Source organism: Triplophysa dalaica, unplaced genomic scaffold (assembly GCF_015846415.1).
Source record: "Triplophysa dalaica isolate WHDGS20190420 unplaced genomic scaffold, ASM1584641v1 Contig8, whole genome shotgun sequence".
Taxonomy (NCBI): Eukaryota; Metazoa; Chordata; class Actinopteri; order Cypriniformes; family Nemacheilidae; genus Triplophysa; species Triplophysa dalaica.
The window spans coordinates 260,207-288,051 of record NW_026622642.1 but is presented as its reverse complement, the minus strand read 5'-3'; the positions used below and the strand labels follow the sequence as shown (position 1 = coordinate 288,051).

Genomic DNA, 27,845 nt, shown 5'->3' with positions numbered 1-27,845 from the left:
CGTCGGCTGGCGGAGCTAACCATGTCGCGGGTGTCCCCAGAGGGAAGGTTGGCTCCGACTTGCACCGCAGGCGCCCGTTCCACCCGGGGGATCTCGACGTAGCCTCTGGCTGCCCCACCAACGAGGGAAGTAAGGGAGCCGGAGCTGGTTTCACTGGAACGGTCCGTGAGTGGAGCGTTCCAAGTTTTACACAGCTCCTCATGCACCTCCAGGAAAAACATGGCACCCGGGGTGGGCGCGGTTTGCACCGCGCTCCGACCTCAGGAACCACGCATCCCCGCGTTAGCATTATTTGACATCACTTCTGCTTCCTCCTGAACTCGACCGCTGGGGGTGGAGCTTGGATTTGCCAGAGTCGGATGCCAGTCTCCCTCCGATGCTGCGAGCGACATCTCATCTATGTCACACATCGTTTCCGAGTGTGTGCGTGAGGATCCGGACGGTTTGCCACCGCCGGTTGGGGAAAGTTTAGAAGAGCGAATCAGGGTGCGATCGGCCCGTGAGCACTTGGCTGGCGGGTTTACGTTCGCAGAGTTCCCCATATCACTAACGCTGCCACCCGTTACCGCAACTTCAGAATGACAATCTGCGGGCAGATGTGTCAACGAACGCTGCTTCAGCGTGCTGGACGCCCAGACACCTAACGCAGCGATCGTGTCCATCCCCCTCCTCGATGAGGGTGCCGCACCCCAGAGAACAGCGGGACATGCCGCGCTGGAGATTGCGCAGTCAGTCCGAAAAAAATCTCTAACACCTCCGGAATCGCCGAGACGCCCAGGGGAAGGTCGCTGTAGGTGAAGACGATCCGCTGCAACACGTCGTAGATCCGGCAATGTAGAAGAAGAGGAATTCATTGAATTCGTTCTGTTCGTAGTCATGAGCGAAGGCTCCTAAGAACAAAAGGTAAGTGAATGCTGCACGCCGGCTTCCTTTTATACCGGATATCTGGGGGCGGAGCCCGGCATGCAAATTTCATTCGCCAAATTTCATTGGCCTTTTCTATAGTAGTCAGAGTTGATTGGTTCTCAAGGGCGAACCCCCATCTGTCGTTCTCGACACAACGTCGAGAGACCGACAGAAAGGGAACTTGATGGTAAGCGGGTCTCGCTCGTTGGTAGGCTTGTGGGAGTGTTTTTTCTTTCACCTTGCTGTGCTTTTCCGGGAGAATGGCCAATGAAAGGAATAGCTTCCCGGAATGTGTCATCACAGGGATCCAGAATTATTAAAAACTTTCCGAAACTAGTTGGAGTGCTGGGGGAGTGTATCAAGTACAGAAATACGACGTCATACGTCCAACTCGTTTTTTAACAAGTTGAGCATGTTAAGCATGAGAACCAAGCACGTTTAAAAGTGTAAAGAAGTCAGAATGCATGACATAGCAAGATACCCAAGATAAATACACATTTTGTGTATGTAGCTACCCCTACATTTATGTTTCATTGTTGAGTGTCATGTCTCCATAAACAGAGCCTGGGGTGGGCACTGAATTAGCACACAAGTGATACTCACAAGCTCTCTCAATAAATTCTACATTCTTCAGTGCTCACATTGCTTTTTACTGTCTCTAAAACCCTTAAGGGGACCTTATCACCACTGTCACCATTAACACTTGTGTGAGTTTATTTATCAAGCTATTCCACTGGGATGCTAATTAGCATTGAGCCTATGGTGCCTTCTAGGCTTTATCTGATATTGGGTTTGTAGGCTGTAAAGAGGATCATTAAGCAACTAGTTATATTAGAGGTGTACCTGTGTTGACCTTTGACGTGACCCGTGCCAAGTCAATGCGTCTTGGGCGGGGAACAGGAGTGTAAGGCTGGCGGGAAATCTCTTTGCTGCGCTCAAAGAGCTTGCTGATTTTAGAAAGGGGGGCGAAGATTCCTGGAAAGGAGCAGGCAAGCATGAATTGCATTTACTTTAATGTATGTAAATTCCAAATTTACGTATGTGAATGAAAATGTATTCAAAGCACCCTGCAATGTATTCAAGGTATACAGTTTATCAGTATTGATGTTTCCTGGCAATCGAACCCATGACCTTGCACAACCATGGTTTACCATCTGAGCCCCAGAAACACATATTGAGCTACAAGAATACGAAAATGTCTGATGGTTAAATTATTTAATGACTTAAATAAAAGAAATATCTAACATACCTAATATAATACGCACCCTTAGCAACATAAACATTCTGTTGCTGTTCGCAGTCAGTCAGGGACTGCAGTATTTTTCAGTGGAAGGCTTAAAGAGCTTTTTCCTAAAATTATTTTTGGTTTTGCAATGTATTGTATTGTGCTAGTGCTGTGTAGTGAATAAGTCAGGATACAGCACAGCCTCTCATACGCTACTTTTTGCCCAAACCCTGAATTAATTAAAGAGTTAACATTAAACTATGCAAGTAAATTTAATTTATCTGAGAAACAATGTCCATATCACTTACCATGCTTATTAGGGCAACTGAAGTACTGGACGCCAGCCACTGATCCATCATTTTTGCCCACCGGTTGGTGAAGCTCCACTCCAGCCCAAAGACCACCGGAAAATTCAGTACTGCCGCAGAACCGTAGCCTACCAACCTAACCAACAAAACATTTTATATTTAATCATGGGACCACAGAAGCACCTCGCAGAAATCACTTTAGCAAATGGGGGTTCTCTGGGAAAAGTGTGAGAAATAGTTTACTGGATGTGTGTGCTACAGAGGAGAAAATACACGTTCAATAGACCTGTTTGACGCTATCTTTATCTTGCTCTGTTCTCGAAAAAGCAATGAAAAGTGATTACTTCTTTTTCCAGAAAACAACAAGCACATTCGCACACAATGTTCGTAGTTTGGCTCGTACTGGTCAATCGCTGGAGAGCCAACCTTGCTTTTTTTCTTATGCTGACATTCATAAACAGGCAAATAAGCTTGGATTAAAAATAAGGTTAAAAGTAAAATGGAAATCAAAGAAAGCCAGCGGCGCCAAGGATCCCAGAAGATAATGGTGTTTTGATTAGCCAATCTCTAGATGCACTCTGCTCACTTTAGTCCCAATGTGGCGGAGGATTTCATTAATGGCTAATTTTCTGTGCGGGTATGTGAGGGCGTTTGAGACAGACGCAACTTAAATGATTTATTTCTGCAAGGACGATGCAGATGAGAATACCCTTTAATTCTCTAGACTGCAAACTCTTTAGTCTCCTGACCATCTATTTTCCATACCAACTCTTAATGGGTTATTAAACAATAGCAGCCTTAATCCATTACTGATGATGTCATGAGCCTGCCTTTGGATTCTAGATTTGAAATTGCAAAAGTAGGTCCCTCCATCCGAACTTTGCCTGCCATAGGTAGGTGAAGTAGCTCTGTTGTGTGCTCATTAAAGACAGGCTACTCTTACATTTTGAAGTTTACAAGTGCACAAGTTAGGTTTACAACAGGTACATTTCGAAAGAAGCAAAATTCAAGTCTAGAAATTCAAAAGTTGCACTAACAGCCTTGCAAGGTTTTAAGTGTCAATTTGTGGTATGACTGTGAATTTAAATAAAGAAAATTGTGTAAATATTTACTACATGTTTCTCTCTGTATTGTTGCCAATTTACCTACCATAGTAGGCAAAATTAAAACTAATTTCTTAAAAATATCTCATTTTGAGTTCCAAAGAACAAAAAATAATAATTTATTCAGCTATAGTAGTCAATGATGTCATACAACTGAAATATGCCAACGTTCTTCCAAATATATGTCTTTGTGTTCAACAGAACAGTGTTTGAAACAACTTATAGTAACTTAATGCCTCCACCTTTAGGATATCATTTAGAAAAGTTATTTTTTTTCCTCATGGAAAGCTATGAAGTACTTTCTTTTCAACAATTCTTTTTTAGATGTAAGCTTTGTAGGAGAGAAACTGTGTCTATTAAATGGGTTTTCTCAACAGCTCCAATCCATACCAGTCATAATAAATCTGTTCTAGCACTAGCAACCCCTAATAAGTAAGCCCTATTTTTATACTATATGTAAGGAGCAAAAAAATAACTTTTTGTATCTAAAGAAACAGTACTATTATGTACTTTATTGCAGTGAAGTAATGCTGGATTTATAAATGCTTTACCTTTTGACCAGCGATGACTACTTTGTCTCCAAGGTGAAGGCCCATACTTGAAAGCTGGGTACAGGCCTTGTCTGAAAGGAGGCTGGGAGGTCGGACATGTAGAAGAGGAGCTTCTGGCCAGGGGAGCACTTCCTGCAGCAATGCACGCAACTCTTTGGCTTGGCCTGCTGCGTCAGCTATTTCCAGGGGCATGTCTAGAGGGTCTGGAACAACATCAGCTGGACACTGACTTTTTTCATTCTGAAATAAATAATGACAAGCATTTTTTTATTATAAGTGGTTACAGTTAAGCTGTAATCATAAAACAGCAACCAAAATACATAAATGTGGGTAATATGCATTTAATTATGTACTGTAACCAACAGAGATGAAGGATATCAGTTTAGTCATGACCCTCAGGATATGATACAGTGGTAGTGGTAGTTAGAAAAGTAGTATTTTCACCAGTTAAAAAATGGTTTTAAGTCAGTGATTTTGTATCTTTTGCTGAAGTGTGTCAGTAAGAAATATCCATTTACATTTCCAAACATTCATGTTGCCATTAATTGTAATCCAGTACAATTTTTATTTGCACAATGGGTCTGACAACAGCCAGTGCTCCACACAGAGATCTGATCTCATCATCCAGTATTTCGGGAAAGAACAAACTAAGACAGTCTAAATACAGAACTGTGGCAATGTCTGCAAGGTGCTTCAAGAAACTTACCTGCACAGAACTGTTCAAAGTTTTAGACATTTGTATAAAAACACTGTAAAATGAGTATGATGTTAAAAGAATGTCATACATAGATTCTCTTTATCAATTAACTTATATTAAATCAATTAAATCAACATTTGGTATGACCATCCTTTGTGTTTAGTGCAGCTTTTGTCATCAAAACAACAACATTATTAAATGCAGTGTCTCTAGCCAACTGCTTGAATATTGGACTTGTTGTGCCTGTAGTGGAGTAGGCGTGGCGAGACCATGGTTCAAGACCGGTGAGTAATTGTTAATGAGCGCCAGCCCTGCACGCACCGGTCTCGAATCACGTAGGAGATCGGGAGCATATAAGAGAACGAGCGACCGGACCGTCAAAGAGAGAGGACCGGGCCCGAACATGTTTATGTTTGTATTTATGTTGTATTCACCGGCCGTCGACCATGAGGGGCAATGCAGCTCAACAAATCAGAATCAAACATCACAACTGACCGTTTTATAAAGCCATATGAGCTTTGTTCACTTTGTTTAGCTGTGAGTTGACATGACATGAAAAAAATGGCTTAATTGGAGTATGGCCACTATGTAGGGACAATGGTAAATTTGTGGATACTGTGGTTTTACTGCAAATACCATCCCTGCAGAAAAATGAAGGACTTTGTGAATTAGATTTTTCTATTGAATTCCTCTTCGTAGTGTGTTTTGGGTATTATTCCAATAGGATTTACCATCCCACCAATAGAATCCATCACATACAAGTAGACAACAACAAGGATCCTTACAATACAAGTCCTATTATAACCATTAAATGCCATTACATTTTCTGTTGTATTTTGGGGAGGGTTCTATTGTTTTTATTTCAACAGGAATAGTTCAACTATAGTTGCTATTCAAAACACATAATTCATTTTCCAAACAGCTTTAAATGAAATAGAAACAGATCAGAAGTTAACACACACACACACTTCCTGAACTCTGGCAAGGGGATCTCATGAAACTTCGAAGGAAAACTTTATATCTACCATTTTCTCTGTCTTGGTGTATGTGATGTTTATTTACCATTTAGGCATTATGCTGATCATTTTTATGACAATGTCTTCTATGATCTTTGACTGATCGTAGTGCTCGTTCTAAGCTATGCATCACACATAATTGAACCCAAAGGTGATTACACCACCCTTTATCATGTGACTTTTTCATCTTATATTGTTATATTTGCCTTTTTAGAGTGCTTTCAGCTATGTAGTAGCGCTAAAGTTTACATTAGTTTAGTGGGGAAGATTGCCAGATTTGCGTAAAACTAATAAGCCAAATGGCCATTCAAAGCTAGCCGGAAAACAGAGAGCGTAGAAAAACTTAAATGCTTGGCAACAGAGAAAGATCCTGGCAGAACGCAAGCAAGAAAAATTGCGCACACAGGAAAACCTGCTACATAGAAGCGACTTTCTGCTTTTGCACTTTTTATAAGTGTAGTGTAGTAAAAAGTATGATATTTGTCTTTCAAATGTAGTGAAGAGAAAAATAATACTCAAGTACAGATACTCAAAAAGTGTACTCAAGTACAGTACTTTTTTAAATTTACTTCTTTACTGTCCACCTCTGCGGCATACAAATATATTGCATGCAAGTTCTAAATGCAATCCTAATTGGGTGTAGCAAACACACACTGTGGTGCACACATAAACCTTGATTTATATTTCGCCCTTGAGAACCTATCAACTCTGACTACTTTTAGAAAAGGCCAATAAAATTGGCAAATGAAATTTGCATGTCGGGCTCTGCTTCCGGATGTAGGGTATAAATGGAAGCCGGCGTGCTTCATTCATTCACCTTTTGTTCTTCATAGCCTTCGCTCCTTACAACAATTTCTCGCCGGATTCTCACGACGTGGTGCAGCGGATCATCCCTTCCTGCGGCGATTGTCCCCTTGGCGTCTCGGAGGTGCCAGACGTGTCTTTCTAGAGGAGCTTATTTCCTTCTAAAAGAGCATATTTCTCCAGCGTGGCATGTCCCACACTTGTGGTCCGGGAGAGACACCTCTGGCTGAACCTTGCATTGATGAGTGACACCGGGAAGGTACGCCTTCTCGACTCAAAAGGGGGCTGTTTGGTCATACTGTCGACCTTGACAGTAAAAAGCAGACAGAGGATATCAAGCATATCTTCCCCTGCCACGACTTGACCCCCCCTCAGGCTGTCAAGATTCTGTGCACCGTTTTCAAAGGGTTCTCCCTCTCTCTGGGTGTTTCACAGCCGCGCTCTCCCTCTATATGACGGTGTTCGGACATTGAGTCATGGCGAGACAATGTCGAGGATAAGCAGCAACCCGTTGCACTTTTACAGAGGGTGCACATTGCTACATCCTCGCCAGGCAGGAAAGCGGAGCCGACCTCCCCCCCGGGGTCCCCCAACAGTGGGAGGGCCGCTCTACCAGCCATTGAACCCCCCTGGGAGGTCGATGAAGTAGATTGTACCTCTAGTCCCCATCCCTGGGAGTCTGACAAGACTTGCCCAAACCGCCACTCGGCTAGGGGACATGATCCGTCTCTGCTACATTCGTCCCTTTAGCCATGATTTTCAACAGGTGGTGACCCGTACTTCATCGTTCTCAGAAAAATGAGGGTTGCTAGATCTGCAGATCCTGAACAGGCACCTACTCAAGCTGCCGGTCAGGATGCTTACGCAGAAGCACATCTCAACGTCTCGGGATGTCAAAGATGGGTGACACTTACTTTCATGTCTTGATTCTCGAGAAAAGGTTGGGCATGTCAGTACAGAGTACAGGCAGGAGTTCAGGAGTACAGGAGTACCTTCCTTTCGGTCTGTCCCAACCCCACTCGTGTCCTGCACGCCAGCTGCGCCTCTCGTTGGACCGCACGCAGAGCTTAAGAGCTCTGATCAGCTCTTTGTCTGATTCGGAGAGCAGCAGGGAGGACAGTCTCCAAACAGAGACTGGTGCACCAGATCATGGACGCCGTCACGACAGCGTCCCGATCCCAGTTGGATATTCCCACGGGGGCCCCGGACAGGGACACCTCTCTGGCAGACTTCTGCAGAGCTGTAGGTTGGGCTACGCCCAAACACCCTCGCGATTCGGCGTAAACCTGTATCAGCCCGCGTCCTGCATGGCTACGTGTAGGACCGGCAGCTGGCTGGGCGTATGCCTGCGAAAGCACCTTCCCACCCTCCCAGTAGGTTGGATCAGTGTTCTACATAGCCTCACCTCTTTTCCACCCCACGTGGTAAAGAACAGGCATTCCATCCATCACTAAGCAAGCACCCCATGCTGGCCGGCTGGGCAGAGCAGCCCTGCCCCTTAGGCCGGGATCCCATATGAGTTAATGTGTAACTCTAACCGGACCTAGTGCTACTGGACGACTGAAACACCCCCCCCCCCTTGGGCTGTTCCATCTGACGTACCCTCATGAACGGTTCCCATCTCTGGAAACCCATGAACTCCCCAGGTGGACCTCCACCTCGTGGTTAACTGCCTCAGTCCACACTTATTTCATGAGATCTTCCCTAAACGGTGAGACCATGTTGGTATCTCACTAAACTCTTCACAACAGCAGGAAGAGGTCGCTGCAGCACATCCCTAATTAAGGAAGCAGTGCATAACCAGTGAACCCTGACCGGACGGCCTCTCACCGATAAAGAGAGATAAGGACTCGTCCGTAAACGGGTGGTCGGGGCTTCCCACCTTTCCCTTGAGAAAGCTCTGGGACCCCAAACCCATCACACTGGAAGTTACAATTTCGCGAAAGCTCTCGTGTATGACAAGCCTAGGTCTGTCACCGTCGCTCCCCTAGAAACGCGATACAGAGTAGTGGCTTTTCCATGGGAACTCCATCTGTCTGTTCGACACAACGTCGAGAGACCGACAGAAAGGGAACGTCTTGGTTACGTCTGTAGCCTGATGGAGGGAACGAGACGTTGTGTCCCTTATGCCACAACGCGTATCGCCCTCTGCAGCAGTCGTGAGAGGCTCTCAGGCTCCTCAGAACACAAGGTGAATGAATGAAGCACGTAGGCTTCCTTTTATACTGGACATCCGGAGGCGCAGCCCGGCATGCAAATTTCATTGGCCTTTTCAAAAAGTAGTCAGAGTTGATCTCAACGACACAACGTCTCGTTCCCTCCATCAGGGATAAAATTATCTTTCAAAGATAACATTTTATGTTGTTGTTATGTTCACAGCAAGCTTCAAATCTACAAAAAGCTGCAATTTGCTAAAAAAGGCTGATTCAATTCATTCATACAGTGCTTTTAAGATGTGCCTTGCTGCAAAACAGAGGAAACAGGTGACAAAAAAATTGAAAACATAATTTTAGCAATACATATCAATGTGTCAGGGTTTTGAGGGAAGAACCCAGATTCAGGCAGCGAAAGTACGGGGTGAACAAAAAGACCTTTATTATACAAACAAAAAACCAACGATGGGGGAAAAGCCAGGACCCAACTAATATAAAAACATGAAAAAACAACACTTCCCACAATGGGGAAAAACCCAAAAAACTAAACTTAATAAAAAAGAACTCGACAAGACAATAAACAATAACACGAAAAACAGGAAAACATTACCTGCATGATAAAACACTAGCTAAAACAGTCACAATCTAAATAGATTAGGTGAAAATGAACGAATGTGGACGTTTTTGCTCTGCTACAGCTTTGAGCACTACAGCAAATCAAGTACATGGGGTGAAAATACCGGCCAATCAGAGGCGTTTAAATGAGTCACCGATGAATAAGAGCTGTGCTGAACGCTCCAGGCACACAAAGTTTATCATGGACAACCTCATACAGATACGATGTACGAAAGAGATTCATTAGAGTAGTTAGACTCTTTACTGTATAACCTAAAGCCATTGACTGTTTAAGTGATTTTGGATGTTCTTAGTTTCCCGTTTACATATTTTCCATTTGAATAAGTGCTTTTTTATGTTCCTTAGAGAATAAAAACAGCAACAGTCATAAAATCTAACATTTTCATTTTTATTTAGAATTTAGAATTAGATTGAACCCTTTATGTTGTGCAATTGTTTTGTATACATTGGTCACATTTGTGACAAACTGTGAAGTAAATTATCACTTGTAGATCTATGCATTAATCCTTGGATTTATTTATTCATAATTTGATGCCAGTTCAGGGTTACACACACATTTTCTGTAATGGTCTGTGGTCCCCCTGAAGTAGCGTTGGCCACCCCATATATAAAACTCTAGCCCCGCCACTCTGTGTGAACATTTTAAAGAGGTCATATGACGCGAATACATGTTTTTCTGTGTATTTGGTGTGTTATATGTTGCCCATGCAAATATTAGAAACGTAAAATTGCACAAATTAAAGTGTTAGAACAAAAGATGCATTCTAAAATCTAAAAGCGAATGCTCACCCAGACCTGCCTGAAACGCCTTGTGTAACCACATCCCCACAAATCTACGTCAGTTGGTGGTAGGATTGGACTAAGACAGCCCAAACCTGATGTTCCAAATATGGTAAGAGGAATTACATATCCGTCACATGCTAGCAGTATTCGACTAATCACTACGCACTGGTTAACTGTCCAATCATAGCACCCCTCGCGTTTCAGAGCGATGAGCTTTGTAAAAAATCAGAGCGTTTCAGGGAGGCGGGGCAAAGAGGAGATAGAAAAATGCATAGTATGTGGAAAATACAGCGTTTTGGAACCTTAAATCATGTATACACATTGCATTACATCTAAAACAAAGGATAATTTTCATTTTAGCCATGTCATATGACCCCTTTAAACAAAGTGTCAAGCGCTCTATAAACCATTTTGTAAGACGTAAACAACACTGGCCCAGGAGCACTTCCCTGTCTCCGAGTGGCCATGCCACAGGCAACAAAACAAAACTTCAATGCTGTAGGAAGCATGATGTTCACAGATGTAGTTTTTAAAATGATACTGATCACTGATAGAACTGAGGTCATTTTAATAAGGTAATTAGATTACGCTTCCATGGTATCAAAGAACAAACAAGAAAATATATTTCCTGGAGCTACAGTTCAGACAATCATAGCACATGTTATGCTCCAAATAGTGTAGCTCATTTTCACAGCATCACACTACCCCCTTGTGGATAAAAAAAGCTCTACAGAAAGATCAACCATTTCATTTCATTGTTCAAAATGTCAAAGAATTATGCCCTTTATTTAGGATCCCACTGTACTGAGTAATTATTAACCATTGAATTACCCTGCAGTTTCTCTGCAATCAGAATATTTATTAATGTCACAGGCTATATAGTTTGTTAAACAATAATGATGATTATAGGCAGACACAACTAAAGACTAAAGCATATGGAAACTTGTTTGGCCATGTTCCCCTGAATACAGAGCAGTAACAGGGTGGGACATGGTCTTTAAAGACAATGAGTAAGAATGGTTTGCCCAAACTCCTTCTTAACGTTTTATACCTTTGTTTCCTATTGTCAGTGCTGTTGCTTGGCAACACTTATCAAAAGAGATATTTCTATGGCTAAAACCTTGCCTCTGTTTTCACTGACACACAAGTCTGCCAAGCCCGATGTTATAACATTACTAGATGATTTGATATACGGGCCACAAAATCTCTATCCGAGTGCTGCTTCAAGAACAAAAAACACTAACCTAAAAATACATCCCCTGACTAGTGAGAAATGGACAGACGCAAATATAACTGGCAAAAACAATGCATTATTGGCAGAGACAACGCAGAGTTAAAAAAATAAGAATGGGAAACGTTGGCTGCTTCACAAATGAGAGAAATAACTGCTCAAGTCGAGCCTCTCGCAAGTTCCCATTTTATGTTTTGGCAAGACCATTGATGAACACTTCATACACAAACAAACAACTCTGACTAACGCCATGTTAAGAGGCAGAGGTTTATGTCTCTCTCCCCACAGTTCTGGAAAAATTCACATATTTTACAAAAATTAGAAAAATATATATAAATAATATCAAGAAATGAGCATGGCTAATTTAACCGCTGTGGTGGTGGGAAAAGACTGAGAGGAAAATAATAAAGCAGACTGTGAATGTGTAACATTTGTGTGTGTGTGTGTGTGTGTGTGTGTGTACAGGTTTATCTATATATGTGGGGGCTAAATGTCCTTAGTAATACATTGATTTATAAATACAACCGACTTGTCAGGACATTTTACTGGTCCTCACTAAATAAAGTATTTTTCTTTAAATCTAATGTCTTGAACATGTTTGTGTGATTATTAGGTTAAGGTGTTGGGGTCAGGTTAGGGGATGGAATATATCATATTTCTGTGTGTGTGTGTGAGTGTGTGTAACCATACTTTAACTTAAATAACCACAATTTCACCATGGTCTCACTACTAAAACAAACTATAACTATGATATTTGTAGAAAAACTAAAGTAATACAAATGAAAACACCATTACTACAATAACTAACATAAAACCATATGCCATTTTTCCTTAAAGGGGTAATAGACATGGCTAAAATGAATATTATTCGTTTGTATTCTATGTAATGCAATGTGTATACATGATTTAAGGTTCAAAGGGTATTAGGGTGATGTCGACCTCATTGGTATCGGACGATGCCTAAGGTGAAACATAGTGATTGGCGATGACATAGGGGACGGGGCAGGGTTATATCAGTTTGCTAGATGGCCATCTGCCAAAACATTCAAAAAAATTTATATCATTGCTCCAGACTGCCACCAAATCTCATTTTTCGATCAGTTTTCAAGACAGCGTACTTTTTAACAAGTATTTGCATCGCTGCTATTACATGTGATAAATGCAGGGAAGTAGTTAGGCTGACGGAGAAGATCTAAGAATTAGAGTCTCGCATCCAATCTTTATTTGAGGATAGTAAGAGTGTTAGGACTGTAGAAAACACTTCGGATGCGAGCAATGTTAGTGCACACAGTTCGGCTCCGGTTGAAAATCCCCTGCAGCTGGGAAACTTTGTGACGGTGAGACGGCATAGTCGCAGGACAAAACATCACTCAACCGTTCCGATTAAAGTCTCGAACAGGTTTGCCCCGCTCAGTGACGCACCGACTGAGAAACCTGCTGAAAGTGCCCTAGTGATCGGTGATTCTATTGTCCGGAACGTTAACATAGAGACACCAGCCACCATAGTCAAATGTTTACTGTGAGCAAGAGCGCCTGACCTCAAGTCAAATTTAAATGTGCTGGCTAAGACTAATCGTAAATTCAGTAAGATTGTTATTCACGTCGGCACAAATGATGTTAGACTCCGTCAATCGGAGATCACTAAAGATAATATTAAAGAGGTGTGTGAGCTCGCAAAAACGATGTCAGACACTGTAATATTCTCTGGCCCCCTTACTGCTTACTGTGGTGATGAGATTTATAGCAGATTATCATCACTAAATGGCTGGTTGTCTGAGTGGTGCCTGCAGAATAATATAGATTTTATAAATAACTGGAAGAGTTTTGAGGGCAGACCTGACCTGTTGAAACGAGATGGTCTCCATCCCTCCTGGGATGGGGTTTCTCTCCTCTCTAGAAATTTGGCACACAGTCTTAATAATGCTAAAGTCTGACTACCTAGGGCCCAGGTAAGGAAGGAGACAGAATGGCTTAACCAACTGTCTGCTTGCCGTCTTGCGTTACAGAATACACAAAAGATTACAACATGTAATAATCCCTTTTTACAAACAACATAAAATAGAGACTGTGTCTGTCCCCCGGATTAGCAAACATAAAATATTGCGTAAACCTCTTGAAAGTAATTTAATAAACGTTAAACAAATCAAACATGAACAAAATACAGATAATCAACTGTTACGACTCGGATTGCTTAATATTAGATCTCTCTCAAATAAAGCACTTTTTGTTAACGATATGATAACCGATCATAAAATAGACATGCTTTCTTTGACAGAAACATGGCTAAAGCCAGATGATTATATTACTCTAAATGAATCCGTTCCCCAAGATTATTACTATAAACACGAGCCTCGTCTAAAAGGTAGAGGGGGGGGTGTCGCTGCACTTTACAATAATTCTTTTACCACCTCTCAGAAGTCTAATTTTAAATACAATTCTTTTGAAGTCATGGTACTTCACGTATCGACACCTAATACTAAGGACAAAACATTTTTAAAATTTATTTTAGCTATTATACATAGGCCTCCAGGGCACCACACAGATTTTATTAAAGATTTTGGTGGGTTCTTATCAGAACTAGTACTGGCCGCAGATAGAGTCCTTGTCGTCGGTGACTTTAATATCCATGTAGACAATGATACAGATGCCTTGGGACTGGCTTTCAAAGACACTCTTAACTCCATGGGCGTTAGTCAACATGTGTCAGGACCCACTCACCTTCGTAATCATACTTTAGATTTAATACTTTCTTATGGTATAAATGTGGACGATGTTAAAATCGTTCAGCAGAGTGAAGATATTTCGGATCATTATCTGATATTATGTTTGCTTCAATGGCCTACGGCTGCAAATCAAACACCTTGTTACAAATATGGTAGAACGATTTACCAAAGATGCGTTTCTCGATAATCTGCCTGAATTGTCTAAAATATCTAGCATGAGTAAAAACGTTGACCATTTTGACACTACTATTGAAAATTTTAACTCTACTTTCTCGGAAATATTAGACACAGTTGGTCCTCTGCGTTTAAAGAAAATTAAAAATAGCAGCCCAACACCGTGGTATAATGAACACACTCTAAAAAAAGCGTCCCGGAAAATGGAGCGCAACTTTAAGAAAACTAATTTAGAGGTATTTCGTATAGCATGGAAGGATAGTACTCGAAATTACAGGAATGCCATAAAAACGTCTAGATCCGCCTACTTTTCAACACTAATAGAGGAAAACCATCACAACCCTAGGTTTTTATTTAACACCGTGGCTAAATTAATAAAAAATAAGTCGTCATCGACGTCAGATTCTGATTATCAGCATAACAGTGATGAATTTATGAACTACTTCACGAGTAAAATCCAAGATATTAGAGAAAAAATTATAACAATGCAACCTGTAGTGAAATCCGCTGAACAAACTAACTACAGCACCCCTAAGGAGAAATTGCAATTATTTTCTACAGTAGATCACGATGAACTGTCTAAAATCATTAGATCATCTAAATCAACAACATGCATGCTAGACCCTATACCTACAAAACTACTGAAAGAAATGCTCCCAGAAATTATAGATCCTCTTCTCAGTATTATTAACTCATCTCTGACATTAGGACATGTGCCTAAAGCATTTAAGGTGGCTGTTATAAGGCCTCTTTTAAAAAAAACCAAACTCGACCCTAAAGAACTAGGGAATTTCAGGCCTATATCGAATTTACCTTTTATATCTAAAGTTCTGGAAAAAGTAGTTTCAACTCAATTATGCTCCTTCCTCCAAAGGAATGACATTAATGATGAATTCCAGTCTGGATTTCGAGCATGTCACAGTACAGAGACTGCTTTGATCAGAGTTACAAATGATCTGCTTTTAGCGTCTGACCGTGGCTGTATTTCATTATTGGTGCTGCTAGACCTCAGTGCTGCATTTGACACCATTGACCACAGCATACTTCTACATAGACTCGAAAATTACGTCGGCATTAACGGAATAGCATTGAAATGGTTTAAGTCTTATTTATCTGACCGTTTTCAATTTGTAGCAATTTAACAATGAGGTGTCCCGCAAATCACAAGTCCAGTACGGTGTACCACAGGGCTCAGTCTTGGGGCCTCTGCTCTTCGCATTATACATGCTACCTCTAGGAGATATAATAAAGCGACACGGAATTAGCTTTCACTGTTATGCTGATGATACTCAACTTTATATTTCCTCGAAGCCTCATGAAACCCAACAGTTCGATCGAATAAAGGATTGCATAGCTGACTTAAAAATGTGGATGAGTAACAATTTTTTACTACTAAACTCGGACAAAACAGAAGTGTTACTTACTGGACCGAAAACTTCTATGCGTAACAACCAAGAATACTGCTTAACGATTGACGGATGCCCCATAAAATCCTCGTCATCAGCTAAGAATCTTGGCGTTGTATTCGACAGTACTCTGTCATTTGAAAGCCATGTTGCCAACACCTGTAAAATTGCATTTTTCCATTTTAAGAATATATCCAAATTACGTCACATGCTGTCACTGTCAGATGCAGAGAAATTAATTCATGCATTCATGACATCAAGACTAGATTACTGTAATGCACTTCTAGGTGGTTGCCCTGCGGGCCTATTACAAAAACTGCAACTGGTTCAAAACGTGGCAGCTCGAGTTCTTACACGTACAAAAAAGTATGAGCATATAACCCCGGTTCTGTCAACCTTGCACTGGTTACCTATAAAGCATCGCATTAACTTTAAGATCTTGCTTATTACCTATAAAGCCCTACATGGTCTAGCGCCGCAGTATTTGAATGAACTTCTATTGTATTACAGACCTCCACGTACATTACGCTCTCAGGCGTCCTGTCAGTTGGTAATACCTAGAATTTCAAAATCAGGTGCAGGTGGTAGATCCTTTTCTTATCTAGCGCCTAAACTTTGGAATATTCTTCCCTGCACGGTCCGGGAAGCAGACACACTCTGTCAGTTTAAATCTAGACTAAAGACTCATCTTTTTAATCTTGCATACACTACACCTCCATAATATTAATCCTCAGAGGATTTAGGCTGCATTGTTTAGATCAACCGGAACCAGGAACACATCCAACAACAAATGATGTACTTGTTGCATCAAAGAGTGCAGAACAGTACTCTACTCTCAGCCAGTCTTGTCTCTTTGTTCCAAGGTTACCGCAGGATGCAGTTCATGCCCAGACCTGATGGCAGAGCTGAGAATGGGAAGCGGTGACCTGACAAGAGCTAAGAGGAGAGATCTGGATAAAGGACGCGACAACTTTGTTTTTCCTACAACATTTCAAATGCTATTAGATTGTTAATGATAATCTTAAATCCTTAATTTTTATATTTTTATTAAGCCTTAGGCAGCAGCTTTTGCCAGAGGGGAACTGGAATCCCCTGGTTGGGCCTGGGTTCCCCTGAGGTTTTTTTTCTCGATGGGAGTTTTGGGTTCCTCACCACCGTTTGCATATTGTTTTGTATTGTTCTGCCTGGCCGGGGGGGCTGCTTTAGAATTTAGAATTCATACATGCTTTGTAACAATGAAAATTTTAAAAAGCGCTATATAAATAAAGTTGAGTTGAGTTGAGATGTACAGCCTGCATATTTTGAATTTCTTCCAGTTGTTATTTCACATGGAAAGACGATTAGTTATTGAGCCCACCAGTGTGTGCTGTGTGTGTGTGTGACTAGTTAACTGCGCGGGTCAAGCGTCACTGATGTTTCTCGCTGCCATCGTGGACGCACACAGTTCAGGTTGTCATTGACAAGTTTACACGCACACAGCATGAGTGCATCACTACGATTCACTGTTTGCTTGCGTCTGTCAAGTCTGGCGCACACGCGTTTCGCAGCTTCCAAATCATACTCGACCGCAGAAAAGCATGAACGGACGAGCTCGACACATGCGCAGAATGTCATTCTGTGGACTTGGCTGTCAACATTTGTCGGGCTGTAGGCGTACGGGATGTGCGGACGACCGCGGAACCTCCTGATTTAGAAAGTTACGTCATGCAGGGGAACCACGATGCCAGCCCAACATCGTGATGTCTTCGTCTATCGGACCATCCCAGTTTGTATCTCCTCTTTGCTCGCCTCTCTGAAACGCAAGATTTTTACAAAGCTCATCACTCTGAAAAGCGAGGTGTGCTATGATTGGCCAGTTAACCAGTGCGTAGTGATTGGTTGAATACTGTAATGGTCAGACGGAAATGTTACACCTCTTACTGTATTTGGAACATCAATTTCCAAGGCAATTGCACTGACGGGTACGCCCACCTTACTTGCATATACATTTGGGCGGTCTTTGTCAAATCAGACAACGCCATATGACCCCTTTAAGGGTGGCTAATTATCTCATCTGTTCTATGCTAAATAAGAGCAAGATAATGATGCGCATCTCTAAATTTGAATTTCTGGATGAATTAAAATCAAAATTCTGTCATGACATTTCTCTGGGAGATTAACCTGTTTATGAATATGGCAATGTAATGTATTTGGTCTTGGTGGAATATATCTGCTAAACTGCTGTTGCAAAGCAAGTGCCAAGACTTGCTACCGCCAATAACTTCACAATCCTGCTGTGAGCACGTAATACATGCTGCTGCGGCACATATCATGCATAAATAACCCCTGTTCCAGATCTATACAGGTGGAGCTTGGAAAGGAGGAGGGTTTTTGAAAGTGTGCTGCAAACTGCTTACAGCAAATACTGCTACATATTTGAATGTTGAGCTGATACGACACCAACCAAAAAACTGCGCTATAGATAACACTCTAGAGTTCCATGACAGAATTTTGTATTCATAGACAAACAGTTTGCTTATACAAACAACAAACACACATAAAATCTTACATTTACAATGTAAACATTTAAAGTGCAGGATGGAAAAAGTTTACAAACCTGTGGCTTAAAAGGCTAATAAATGTTTTTGTAACTGTGGATCAGACATGGACAACAAGCGGGGAGGTATTACGCATCATGTCTCTTCACTGTTCAGCAATATTCTTGGGCTGTCCTGTAAATTTATCTCTTGAAGTCAAGCGTCTGAGTTGGATAAGGTCAAGGTTCTGAATTGGGTTGAGGTCAGGACTCTGAATGGGCCACTCCAGACAGTGAATTTTCTCATTGAAGCCATTCTATTGTTCATTTACTCCTGTGATCTTGTGGTTGGTGTATTGTTGCATCACCCAACTCTTATAAAGTTTCAAGGAGTGGACAGGTGCACTTCTAAAAAACAATTTTTGATTTGTTGCTTGATGAAAGCTTGTTTGATTTCTACAAACAACTCAACTTTGTTTTTTTCTGTCCACAGAATTTTGTGTCAGTAGCACTGTGTAACATCAAGACGATACGGATAAATTGTCTTCACATGTTCAGTCATGAAGTTCTGAAAGCAGTAAGTACGTCTATGATGTTCTCCCACAAACATTGTTTTGTAATCATGTCAAAAGATGTTAGGAAGTACCATAGATCATATAAAATATGGACAATTCACTTACATTGTAGAAAAATGAAGCAAGAGATGACCAGTCGACTCCAAAAGAGTCGATTCATCGACTCCTAATGTCCAGAAAGTCGGATTCGACTTAAAGACAGGAGACTCCAGTCGACTCCGTAATTTTTAATGTCTTCACTGACTCATATCGGTTGAATTATCTTTGTGATTGGCCCAAAGCAACAGAACTCGCACCTTCAATCAGATCACGTTAAATTCTCAAATTCTTATTAAAAACGGTCCTATATTTCATCTGATCTCTAAACAACTGTTAAGCCTTTGTAAGTTGTTTTGAAAGAAAGCGTGCTTAAACGTGAGTCTGTGAGTATAACTAGAAACAAATCAAAATCAACTTTGTGTAATTTTTTTTAAGCATTTCATCCAGCTTAATAACCAGCAACAGACTAATTGATGGGTTATTATTATAGCATATTTTGTTGCTTTAAAAATAATATGTTTAAACACTTTTTAATATTTTTTATTGTTAAATGCCCAACGCAATGAGTTACATTAAGAAAAGAACACATGGTAGGCTCAACGTTTTTCCTCCTTTTTTTTTTTAAGTGTTGAACTAAATTCTTAAGCAAAAGTAAATAAAAACTGTTTTAGCCTTGTTAAGGGCACATTTATTCTATATTTAATCTGTCACAGCAAACAGCACATCATAGTAATGCACTCATGTGTTTGCATATTTGTCAAAAACAAGAAATCTGCGGAATTCCATGTAGTTTTCTGCGGAGACCTGCGGGAGCTTATTACATGCTGACTTCTCAGGCTCTGGTGAACTGAGTGTGGATAAATAACAATTAATTTTTTTGGTTGCAAATGCAGCATTTTTGTTGCAGTCCGGAGCCCTGCAAATGCACGTGTATTCACTTGTTAGTCTGGAAATTGATTGCCAGGCAAAAGTTCCCAAATTTGTGAAGTTGCATTCATTTATTTCATATTCGTATTCCTGACCCCGTTTTGAATTAAATGGAGACGAAATGTAAATTCCATCGGCTCCAAAAGTGATGGTCGAGAATCAGAGTCGACTCCAAAAAACTCGGAATCGAACACCCCTAAATGAAGCCAAAAACGTTAGAGTTATGGCCACTGACACTGACCTCTTTTGGAGCAAGAGTCTGTGCAGTAGAAGGTCCAGCCCATAATACCTGATGAGATTTTACCACACCCCTTTTATTACATCTTATAACTAACTACAACCAAACTTGACTAAAAACTGACTACCTGTCCCAGTTGTTTACATTGAGAGGGCGGGGTCTATGTCCTATATTGCAGCCATTCACCAGGGATCATCAAAGAACCTGCAGCTTCACTTTTCAGGACGTGTGCGCACACCCGGGAAGTACCATGTAGCATTAAGCATGTAAATATTTAAATATGTTTTCCAACCTGGACTGTGAATTTTTACAGGGTCAATAAAGACAAAGTATTAACATGTTTTTTTTTTAATATTATTTAATTATTTAAGGTTCTGTGTATATTTTTTGGAAGGATTTATTGACATAAATGCGATATCTACATTTACATTTATGCAAGACACTTTTATCCAAAACCACTTAGATTGCATCAAACTATACATTTGTTTCTATGTATAAAAATATAACATACAATATAAAATGATTTCAGAGGTGTATAAAGACCTAAATGCAAGATTCAATCTAAATGCATCGCGGGTCCCCTGGAATTCGCAACGTTGTTTCTACAGAGGCCCTAAACCTACTAATTGCTCTACAGAGTGTGTTTCATAAATATATTTTCTTCTTTGGCAAAGAAGCGAAAAACGTGACGACATCTTAGCCCCATGTCAGCCACATAGGGCTTTGAAAGGGAAGAGGTGGAGAGAGCCGTTTGTTGGAATTTGTGACCTCACTGCTAGATGCCACTAAATTTCATACACTGGACCTTTAACAAGACTTGGTCTTAGCAGAAGATCAGGTAAACTTTCATGAGCAATTTGGGCAGACATATATACTAAATCTACATTTTTTGGCCAATATCTATCCATATTTTAATTTACTACAAAACTTACCCTAAAAGCGGGATTGGCTCCCAGTTCCAGCAAACACTTCACTGCAGAAATGCACAGGTTCGATGCAGCAATATGCAAGGCAGTGCCAAAGTCAAAATCACTGCAGGTTGAGTCCACCTCTGAAACCAAAAGGCCATGAATGAACAGCCAATCACATCCTTGTTTGTTATATCCATGAAATTCAAACTGTGATAGTAATTTTATTCCTACTGTCATTCAATCACCTCTCCTCACCTCCCGGCTGTGAAGCCTGCAGAACCACCCGGATGAGTGGAGGAACATCAAAATATGCAGCGTAGTGAAGGGCATTCATGTTCGTCCAGCGACTGCGTGAGGACGGTTCGGCTCCCAGAGACAGCAGCTGACGGGCGAAACTGGCTGCACACTCAGCATCACCTGTAAACAGATGGGTTTTTTTTCACACTGTTGCCACAGGAGCTGATTCAATAGTATGCCCATGCCAAAATGTCTGGTTTTCTTCTGAAGCGTACCACAATACCAAACAATTAAATTGAGTGTGTTTTAAAGTGACAATGTAGTTGCATCCTTACCTATTCCGGGGGCTCCTGCTTTGCAACAGTAGTGAAGTAAAGTCATGTCAGTGAGACCATCTCTGTCATTGACGCCACATCCTCTCTTCAGAATCTACAAAAGAATGCACTTCTTTACTGAATCTCACTTTTTAACTGATACAGCAAAGGCTTCAAGGAAAAGATTTCATGCTGAGAGAGACAAACACACTGTCTGCAAAGGAAATATTGCAGTCTACAGAGCCTGATACCAAAGGCAGAGAGTGGGAAAGTTGTGGGAATGTTTTACGATAGCTATAAGCCAACTAGCAATTAAAATGAACCCAGTTTTCTTTATAGAGTACCCCGACTATGACTTAGGCAGTTTATTTGATCAACACTCACACTGGCTATAAAGATATGAAATAAAACTGTCTAGATGTCACAGTTTTGATTTAAATTAAAGAATCCTGTTCATTTGTAGGCCACTAGTTTTGTTTGCGTGACATGGAATGACTTCTGCGAGACATCTGTGAGTTAAGTGGAACCATTAGCACTATGTCAATGGCAACTATATTGAAAATATATATAACCGCAGGTTCTCAAACTTTTAAGATCAAAATAAAGTAGTGGTTCCAATTACCACCTAATGACCGGCATAGCAAATCAGGGCTCTATGGTGCGAACAATTTGGTTGTAAATGCGACCTTATTTCTCAATGGTGCAACTAAAAATAATCAGAGGTCGCATCGGTGCGACCAGCCGTTCGAGGGAGAAAAAGAGTGTACGCAACTCTGAAAGTTTCCCTGTCATTCAACAACAGACAAACATTAGGCCCATATCGTGGTCTTAACGAATCAGAGATAGCGAAGGGCGGATCCCCCCTCTGATTGGCCGTGGTCCAGATGTTCCTGTACGTGTGTGTACCAGAGGTCGCGTTAACCGAAAATTCTCTGTCATTGACAGATTTTTTTACCTGTAACGGAAAAATTTACCTGTAACGGAAAAAAGTCATTTCGGCGGATTAAAATGAGGGCAATTTGTAAATCCCTGTTTCCCTTCATTAGAGTGTGATATGCTCGCAAGTCGAAGCTCCAAATTCCGTTCATAGCGCCTCAGCCAACCTTTTGTTACATACCTAAGATATGAGCAAAATAAAAACTAATTTGGAAAGGGCTTGAATATGGTATCAAAAACTGTTATAGGCCTATATACAGTTGAAAGAAAAAGTATGTGAATCCTTTGGGCTTACTTGGATTTCTTCATAAATTGGTCATAAAATGTGTTCTGATCTTCATCTAAGTCACAACAATAGAAAAACACAGTCTGCTTAAACTAATACTGCACAAACATGATACGTTTTCATGTTTTAATTGAACACAACATTTAAACATTCATAGTCCAGGGTGGAAAAAGTATGTGAACCTTTGGGTTTAATAACTGGTTGACCCTCCTTTGGCAGCAATAACCTCAACCAAACGTTTCCTATAGTTGCAGATCAGACCTGCACAACGGTCAGGAGAAATGTGTTGGAGAATTGCACCATGTGTTTGGTTTTCCCAGATCTAATCACATATGAACATAAACATTAAAAGATTAAATATATAAATGAATATAAACAACAACGGCTTTATTTGGCATTCAGTTGTATTAAAATACAACAAGTTCCGAGACGCTAGTACAGCGTGATGACGTCACGAACATACTAATTACCACCTAACGCCACCTTGCACCATAGTGACGGGTAATATTAGACTATGACGGATTTTTAAGAGCCTTTCAGTCAAAATGACGGACAATAAAAAAGTCTAGCCCTACCTCTGATGTGTACGTTTGAAAATGGGTGTGCTGCAGTCAGACAGAGAGAGGTGAGTAGCCTAGGGGCGTCAGTTAAACAGAGGGATAATGAGAGAAGATGTAACGAACGATTGAAAACCTTTTCGTGAATAATGTTAAGTTAAGGCCTGATCGAACGAAAATCGTAAGCAATGCTCTGACACGGAATCATCAACCGCCCAGGTTATGTCAGGCCCTGGTCCATTTATCTTGAGATCTTTTAAGTTTAACTTTCAGTTCAGTGAAGCACTTTAAACACATACACTTTTCAGTAAGTAACCTTTCTTGTAGATTTGTGCTTCAAATAAAGAACTTTATGTTGACTAGATTGTTAGTTTATCATTTACGAGTCAATTTTGCCTATGTGGACATTTAAAAAAAAAAGTGAACTGGTAAAACCAATTAAATGCACCTAAGAAAAAAAGTTAGGCGCACCAGAGCGAAAAGTTAGTCTAGAGCCCTGCAAATCATACGAATAAACACTTCAATTAATAGTACAGCTGTGAATCTTTATCTTTACACCTCATCTTACAATTCAAATGAAATGATACTTCGTATACTTAAATTATGCACTTGCGTAGGGCCCCTGCACCATTACAGGGCCCCCTTGAGTACCGAATCAAAATTACTATAATGAAAAAAAGAAGCTATTTTTAGAACAACGCGACGCAAAAGAACAAGAACGCATGTGTTTTTGTGCTATTTATGATTTGGGTATGTGTCTAAACATATCTCATGAGGTATGCCTAAATCAGAAACTGGGGAACAAAGTTATTTTTCAAATAGCGTTAACTTTGAACGCATTGGTTTAGTTAGCTAACTTTGTTAGTTATACAAATAGCAGTAAGCTATCGGTCAGAAACTTAAAATAAAGTAAATGGTTTGTCATCTCTTTTACTTTCATTGTCACAAGTGCATTACATTTACATTTACATTTAGTCATTTGGCAGACGCTTTTATCCAAAAGCGACTTACAGTGCACTTATTACAGGGACAATCCCCCTGGAGCAACATGGAGTAAAGTGTCTTGCTCAAGGACACACTGGTGGTGGCTGCTGGGATCGAACCAGCAACCTTTGATTTACCAGTTCAGTGGTTTAACCCACTAGACCACCATCTCCATGTAGAGGCTCATCTCCATTAGAGGCTCATGTTATGTGTAGTTTGTTTTAAGTAAATGCATTTGCTAACGTTTGCCACTATTAGTACATGCAGGCATCTACAGATGTGTATGCTCTCAGTCTATCTTTACTATACACTCTTGGTTTCTCTGTCTGGTAGGTGTAGATGTCACTTAACTCTTTCCCTGCCAGCCATTTGAAAAAAAAGTTGCCAGCCAGTGGGATAGTTTTTTAACATTTTCACAAAATTTTGATGGCTCGCAGTACATTTTCTGTAATTCATTTATTGACAAGGAGTATATCAAATGGAAGCACATGGAAGCACAAGTGTCTATAGTCGTGAATATAGAGACACATTAATATACACTTCTAGATGTGTGTTATTTGTTACAATAAACTGTTAAATCATATGTAAATATTCATATTTCACTACTGTACGGGTTCCTACACAAAATATACACTTATTTAAAGCTCATTATCATTTACAGGGAATGACTTACAGTCACAAAACGGTAAAGTGTTTATATGAGTCTCGGCTTTAATACGCACCACTGCAATCCACTGTATTTCCTTTGCCTAAGATAATATGTAAAAGTTGTGTCAGCACATTTGGAGAATTATTATTTTCATATGATTTGCTTTCTTGAGTAAACTACATTTATCATGCTTGATTTTTGTTTATCATTCATTTGGTTAGTAAAAAACACACTGCATTTGCGTGTTACATTTTTTTTTTGACATCTAGATCAGGGGTTCCCAAACTTTTCAGACCACGACCCCCAATATTAGACTGCTGACGACCCGCGACCCCCCCCTCCTTTCTCCTCTTTGTGTTTTCCTCCGACAGCTTGTAAGGATTTGCGATTTGGTTACATACTGACAGAGCTAAAACAAAAAGGAACACAATCTCTAAGCCAGGCTATTTTATTAACAAATTATGGACAAAAACAAATACATCCCATAACTGTGAAATGCCTAAAGACAGAATACGAACAAGCTATCTGTAACACGCATACAACAATAACTCTGTATTCAGAAAAAACGCCTAATGTGATGGATGGGCGCTGTGCGCGGAGCAAAGCAGATCGTCTTCCACGTTAAGCCGTGAACTGTGTTTATTCTTAATGTAAGTCAGCGCGGAGAATGTCTTTTCGCATAAATACGTTGACCCAATTTTGCATGAGTACATCCAACGCGGCTTTCGACGACTGTGGATATTCCAGCGCAACAGAAACCCAGAACTCATCCAGCGTCTTGCTGTCAAATGCCGTCCTCAGGATTCGATCGGATGAAAGTTCTATCAGCGCATCTTCCATATCTGACGCCAGATTATTTTCCGTGGTTACATTAAATGGTGACCTTATCCAGTCATATTGGTCGGGAAGTTTTATTTCCAGTTTATTTTAATTATCCTAAATTTATACTCGCATCATTACAACCTTTTTTAACATATACAATTTTTTATTTTTAATTAAGTTTCTGCAAATCATCTCGCGACCCCCCTCCCCCCACTACGCGACCCCCCGGGGGGTCGCGACTCCCACTTTGGGAACCACTGATCTAGATGGTTCCAGAGCAACGTGTTGCTTTAAGTAAAGGATTATTTAGATGCGAGTCAAAATGTGAATTAAATTTTATGCTTGATTGTTCTTATTGTCAGTGTAATGTTTGTTGTCTTTCAGTTTTAAAGGCCCTTTAATCTAGCCGTTTTACGACATGTAATATAAATCTTAGGACTCCAAAGAATGTGTATGTGAAGTTTCAGCTTAAAATACACATCAGATCTTTTATTATACTGTGCCATACAAGTCTATTTTTGCCTGTTAGGAAAGACTATGCAAATTATGCAAATGAGTTACTGGTCTCTGCCCCCTTTCCAGCAGAAAGCGCAGAGCTGTGCGAAGCGGTGCTTCCAACAGAAAAACTTAACTGAAAGGCCATTAACTCATTCCCCGCCAGCCTTTAAAAAAAAAAGTTGCCAGCCTACGCCAGCGTTTTTTTACATTTTCACCCAAATTTAATGGCTCACAGTACATTTTCTGTAAAGAATATATGGACAAACATTATGTCAAATGAAAGAACAGAGTCTCAGCTTTTAAACAAAAGAAACCGTATTCTTCTATCTCCATTTGTTCATTTTTTATCACTCCGTAGATGTGGGTAAGTTTTTAAAAAAATGCATAATTTTGATTAAACAGCGGAGATAATTAACTTTTTTTGTTAAAGATTCCGCCCAGATTTCACTCAGAACAATGATTAAAAACCGCTAAAACATATACGTTCTAGGTTCTGGGATTCTGTACTTTTTCCAAAAGGTGTGTAATAGCGCCACCTGCTGTACAACAGTTCAAACACTTATTACCGTAATAACCCTTCTTTGGCGGGGAAGTTTTTTTTTTTAAATGACGAGATAACTCGTCAATGGGGGTGAAAGAGTTAAGCGAATGAGAAACACTGTCTCATCTTTAAAGACCAAACACATTGTTTTGTATAAGTGAGAGTACACAAGACAAACGCGTCATTTGTTTATTATGTTTAAAAACTGAGCACTCTGTTTTCTGATTGAATGGACAAACGTGTTACGTCTTTAATGATTAACGCATCATATAGGTGAAAACTGAAAACATGGGCTCCATGAGTGAATGCACAATAGGCATGGGCCGTTGTGATATTTAGGCGTTATAATAACATTATCGAAAATACCACGGTTTCGCTATGTTGTTATTTCCAAATATCTCCCCATCATATCTCAAACCATCCTCATGGACCCCCAACCCCGTGCTCACACCACACCCAATCCCATTTTCTTTCCCAAGCACAACAACATATTTCCACTAAATTAGGAAAATAAAAAATTTTGGTTAAGTTTATATATGGTAGTTATATATTTAAACTTCAATTACATGTGACCATTTAATAGTTTTCAATTGCATTACAATTACGCAGCCAAAACATTCTATTTCAGTATCTCAAACAGTATAAACACAATTTACTGCAGTTTATTCTTTTGACATTCATTTGTCAACAAGGACCAATTTTAATAACATTCGTTTGTGAAGCATCATGGGTGTAAAGTGACTTGACCAGATGTCCGTTGAGAAATCCAATCCGCAGTGTCTTCAGAGGCTCAGATGTCAGGAGTAAATGAAGACTTCTATGTTCGTTTTTACATTCGACAATGTATTTTCGGATCAATCTTATCACTGGCTTCAAATGCTCTTGCGTGAAAATGGCAGACAGCATGTCTTTGGCGGAAGGTGGAATCAACGTTCAAAAGGCGGAGTCTGTGCGTGTTCATGGGACGGGCGTTATCAGAGTGACATCACTTTTCTAGGAGAGCGCCAACTGCCTATTCAGTATGGCTGTTGTGTTTTTTTGTGGTGATTTTCCGGATTAGTGGGCTTTAAATCATTTACGTTTGTTAATTATTATTTTTA

The 27,845-nt window shown here is 40.4% G+C and overlaps 1 protein-coding gene across 3 annotated transcripts in view; it reads right to left on the bottom strand.

The window, feature by feature from the left end:
* LOC130417022 (CAP-Gly domain-containing linker protein 4-like) overlaps window positions 1-27,845 on the bottom strand; it is a 62,869-nt gene that overhangs the window by 20,460 nt on the left and 14,564 nt on the right. For all 3 annotated transcript variants that reach the window (XM_056742362.1, XM_056742361.1, XM_056742363.1), the window contains exons 4-9: window positions 21,494-21,587; window positions 21,177-21,338; window positions 20,943-21,061; window positions 4,094-4,333; window positions 2,440-2,575; window positions 1,750-1,881 (exon numbers count right to left, since the gene is read on the bottom strand). In XM_056742362.1, the coding sequence (XP_056598340.1) occupies window positions 1,750-1,881; window positions 2,440-2,575; window positions 4,094-4,333; window positions 20,943-21,061; window positions 21,177-21,338; window positions 21,494-21,587 (883 nt within the window). The remainder of the gene's footprint in view (window positions 1-1,749; window positions 1,882-2,439; window positions 2,576-4,093; window positions 4,334-20,942; window positions 21,062-21,176; window positions 21,339-21,493; window positions 21,588-27,845) is intronic.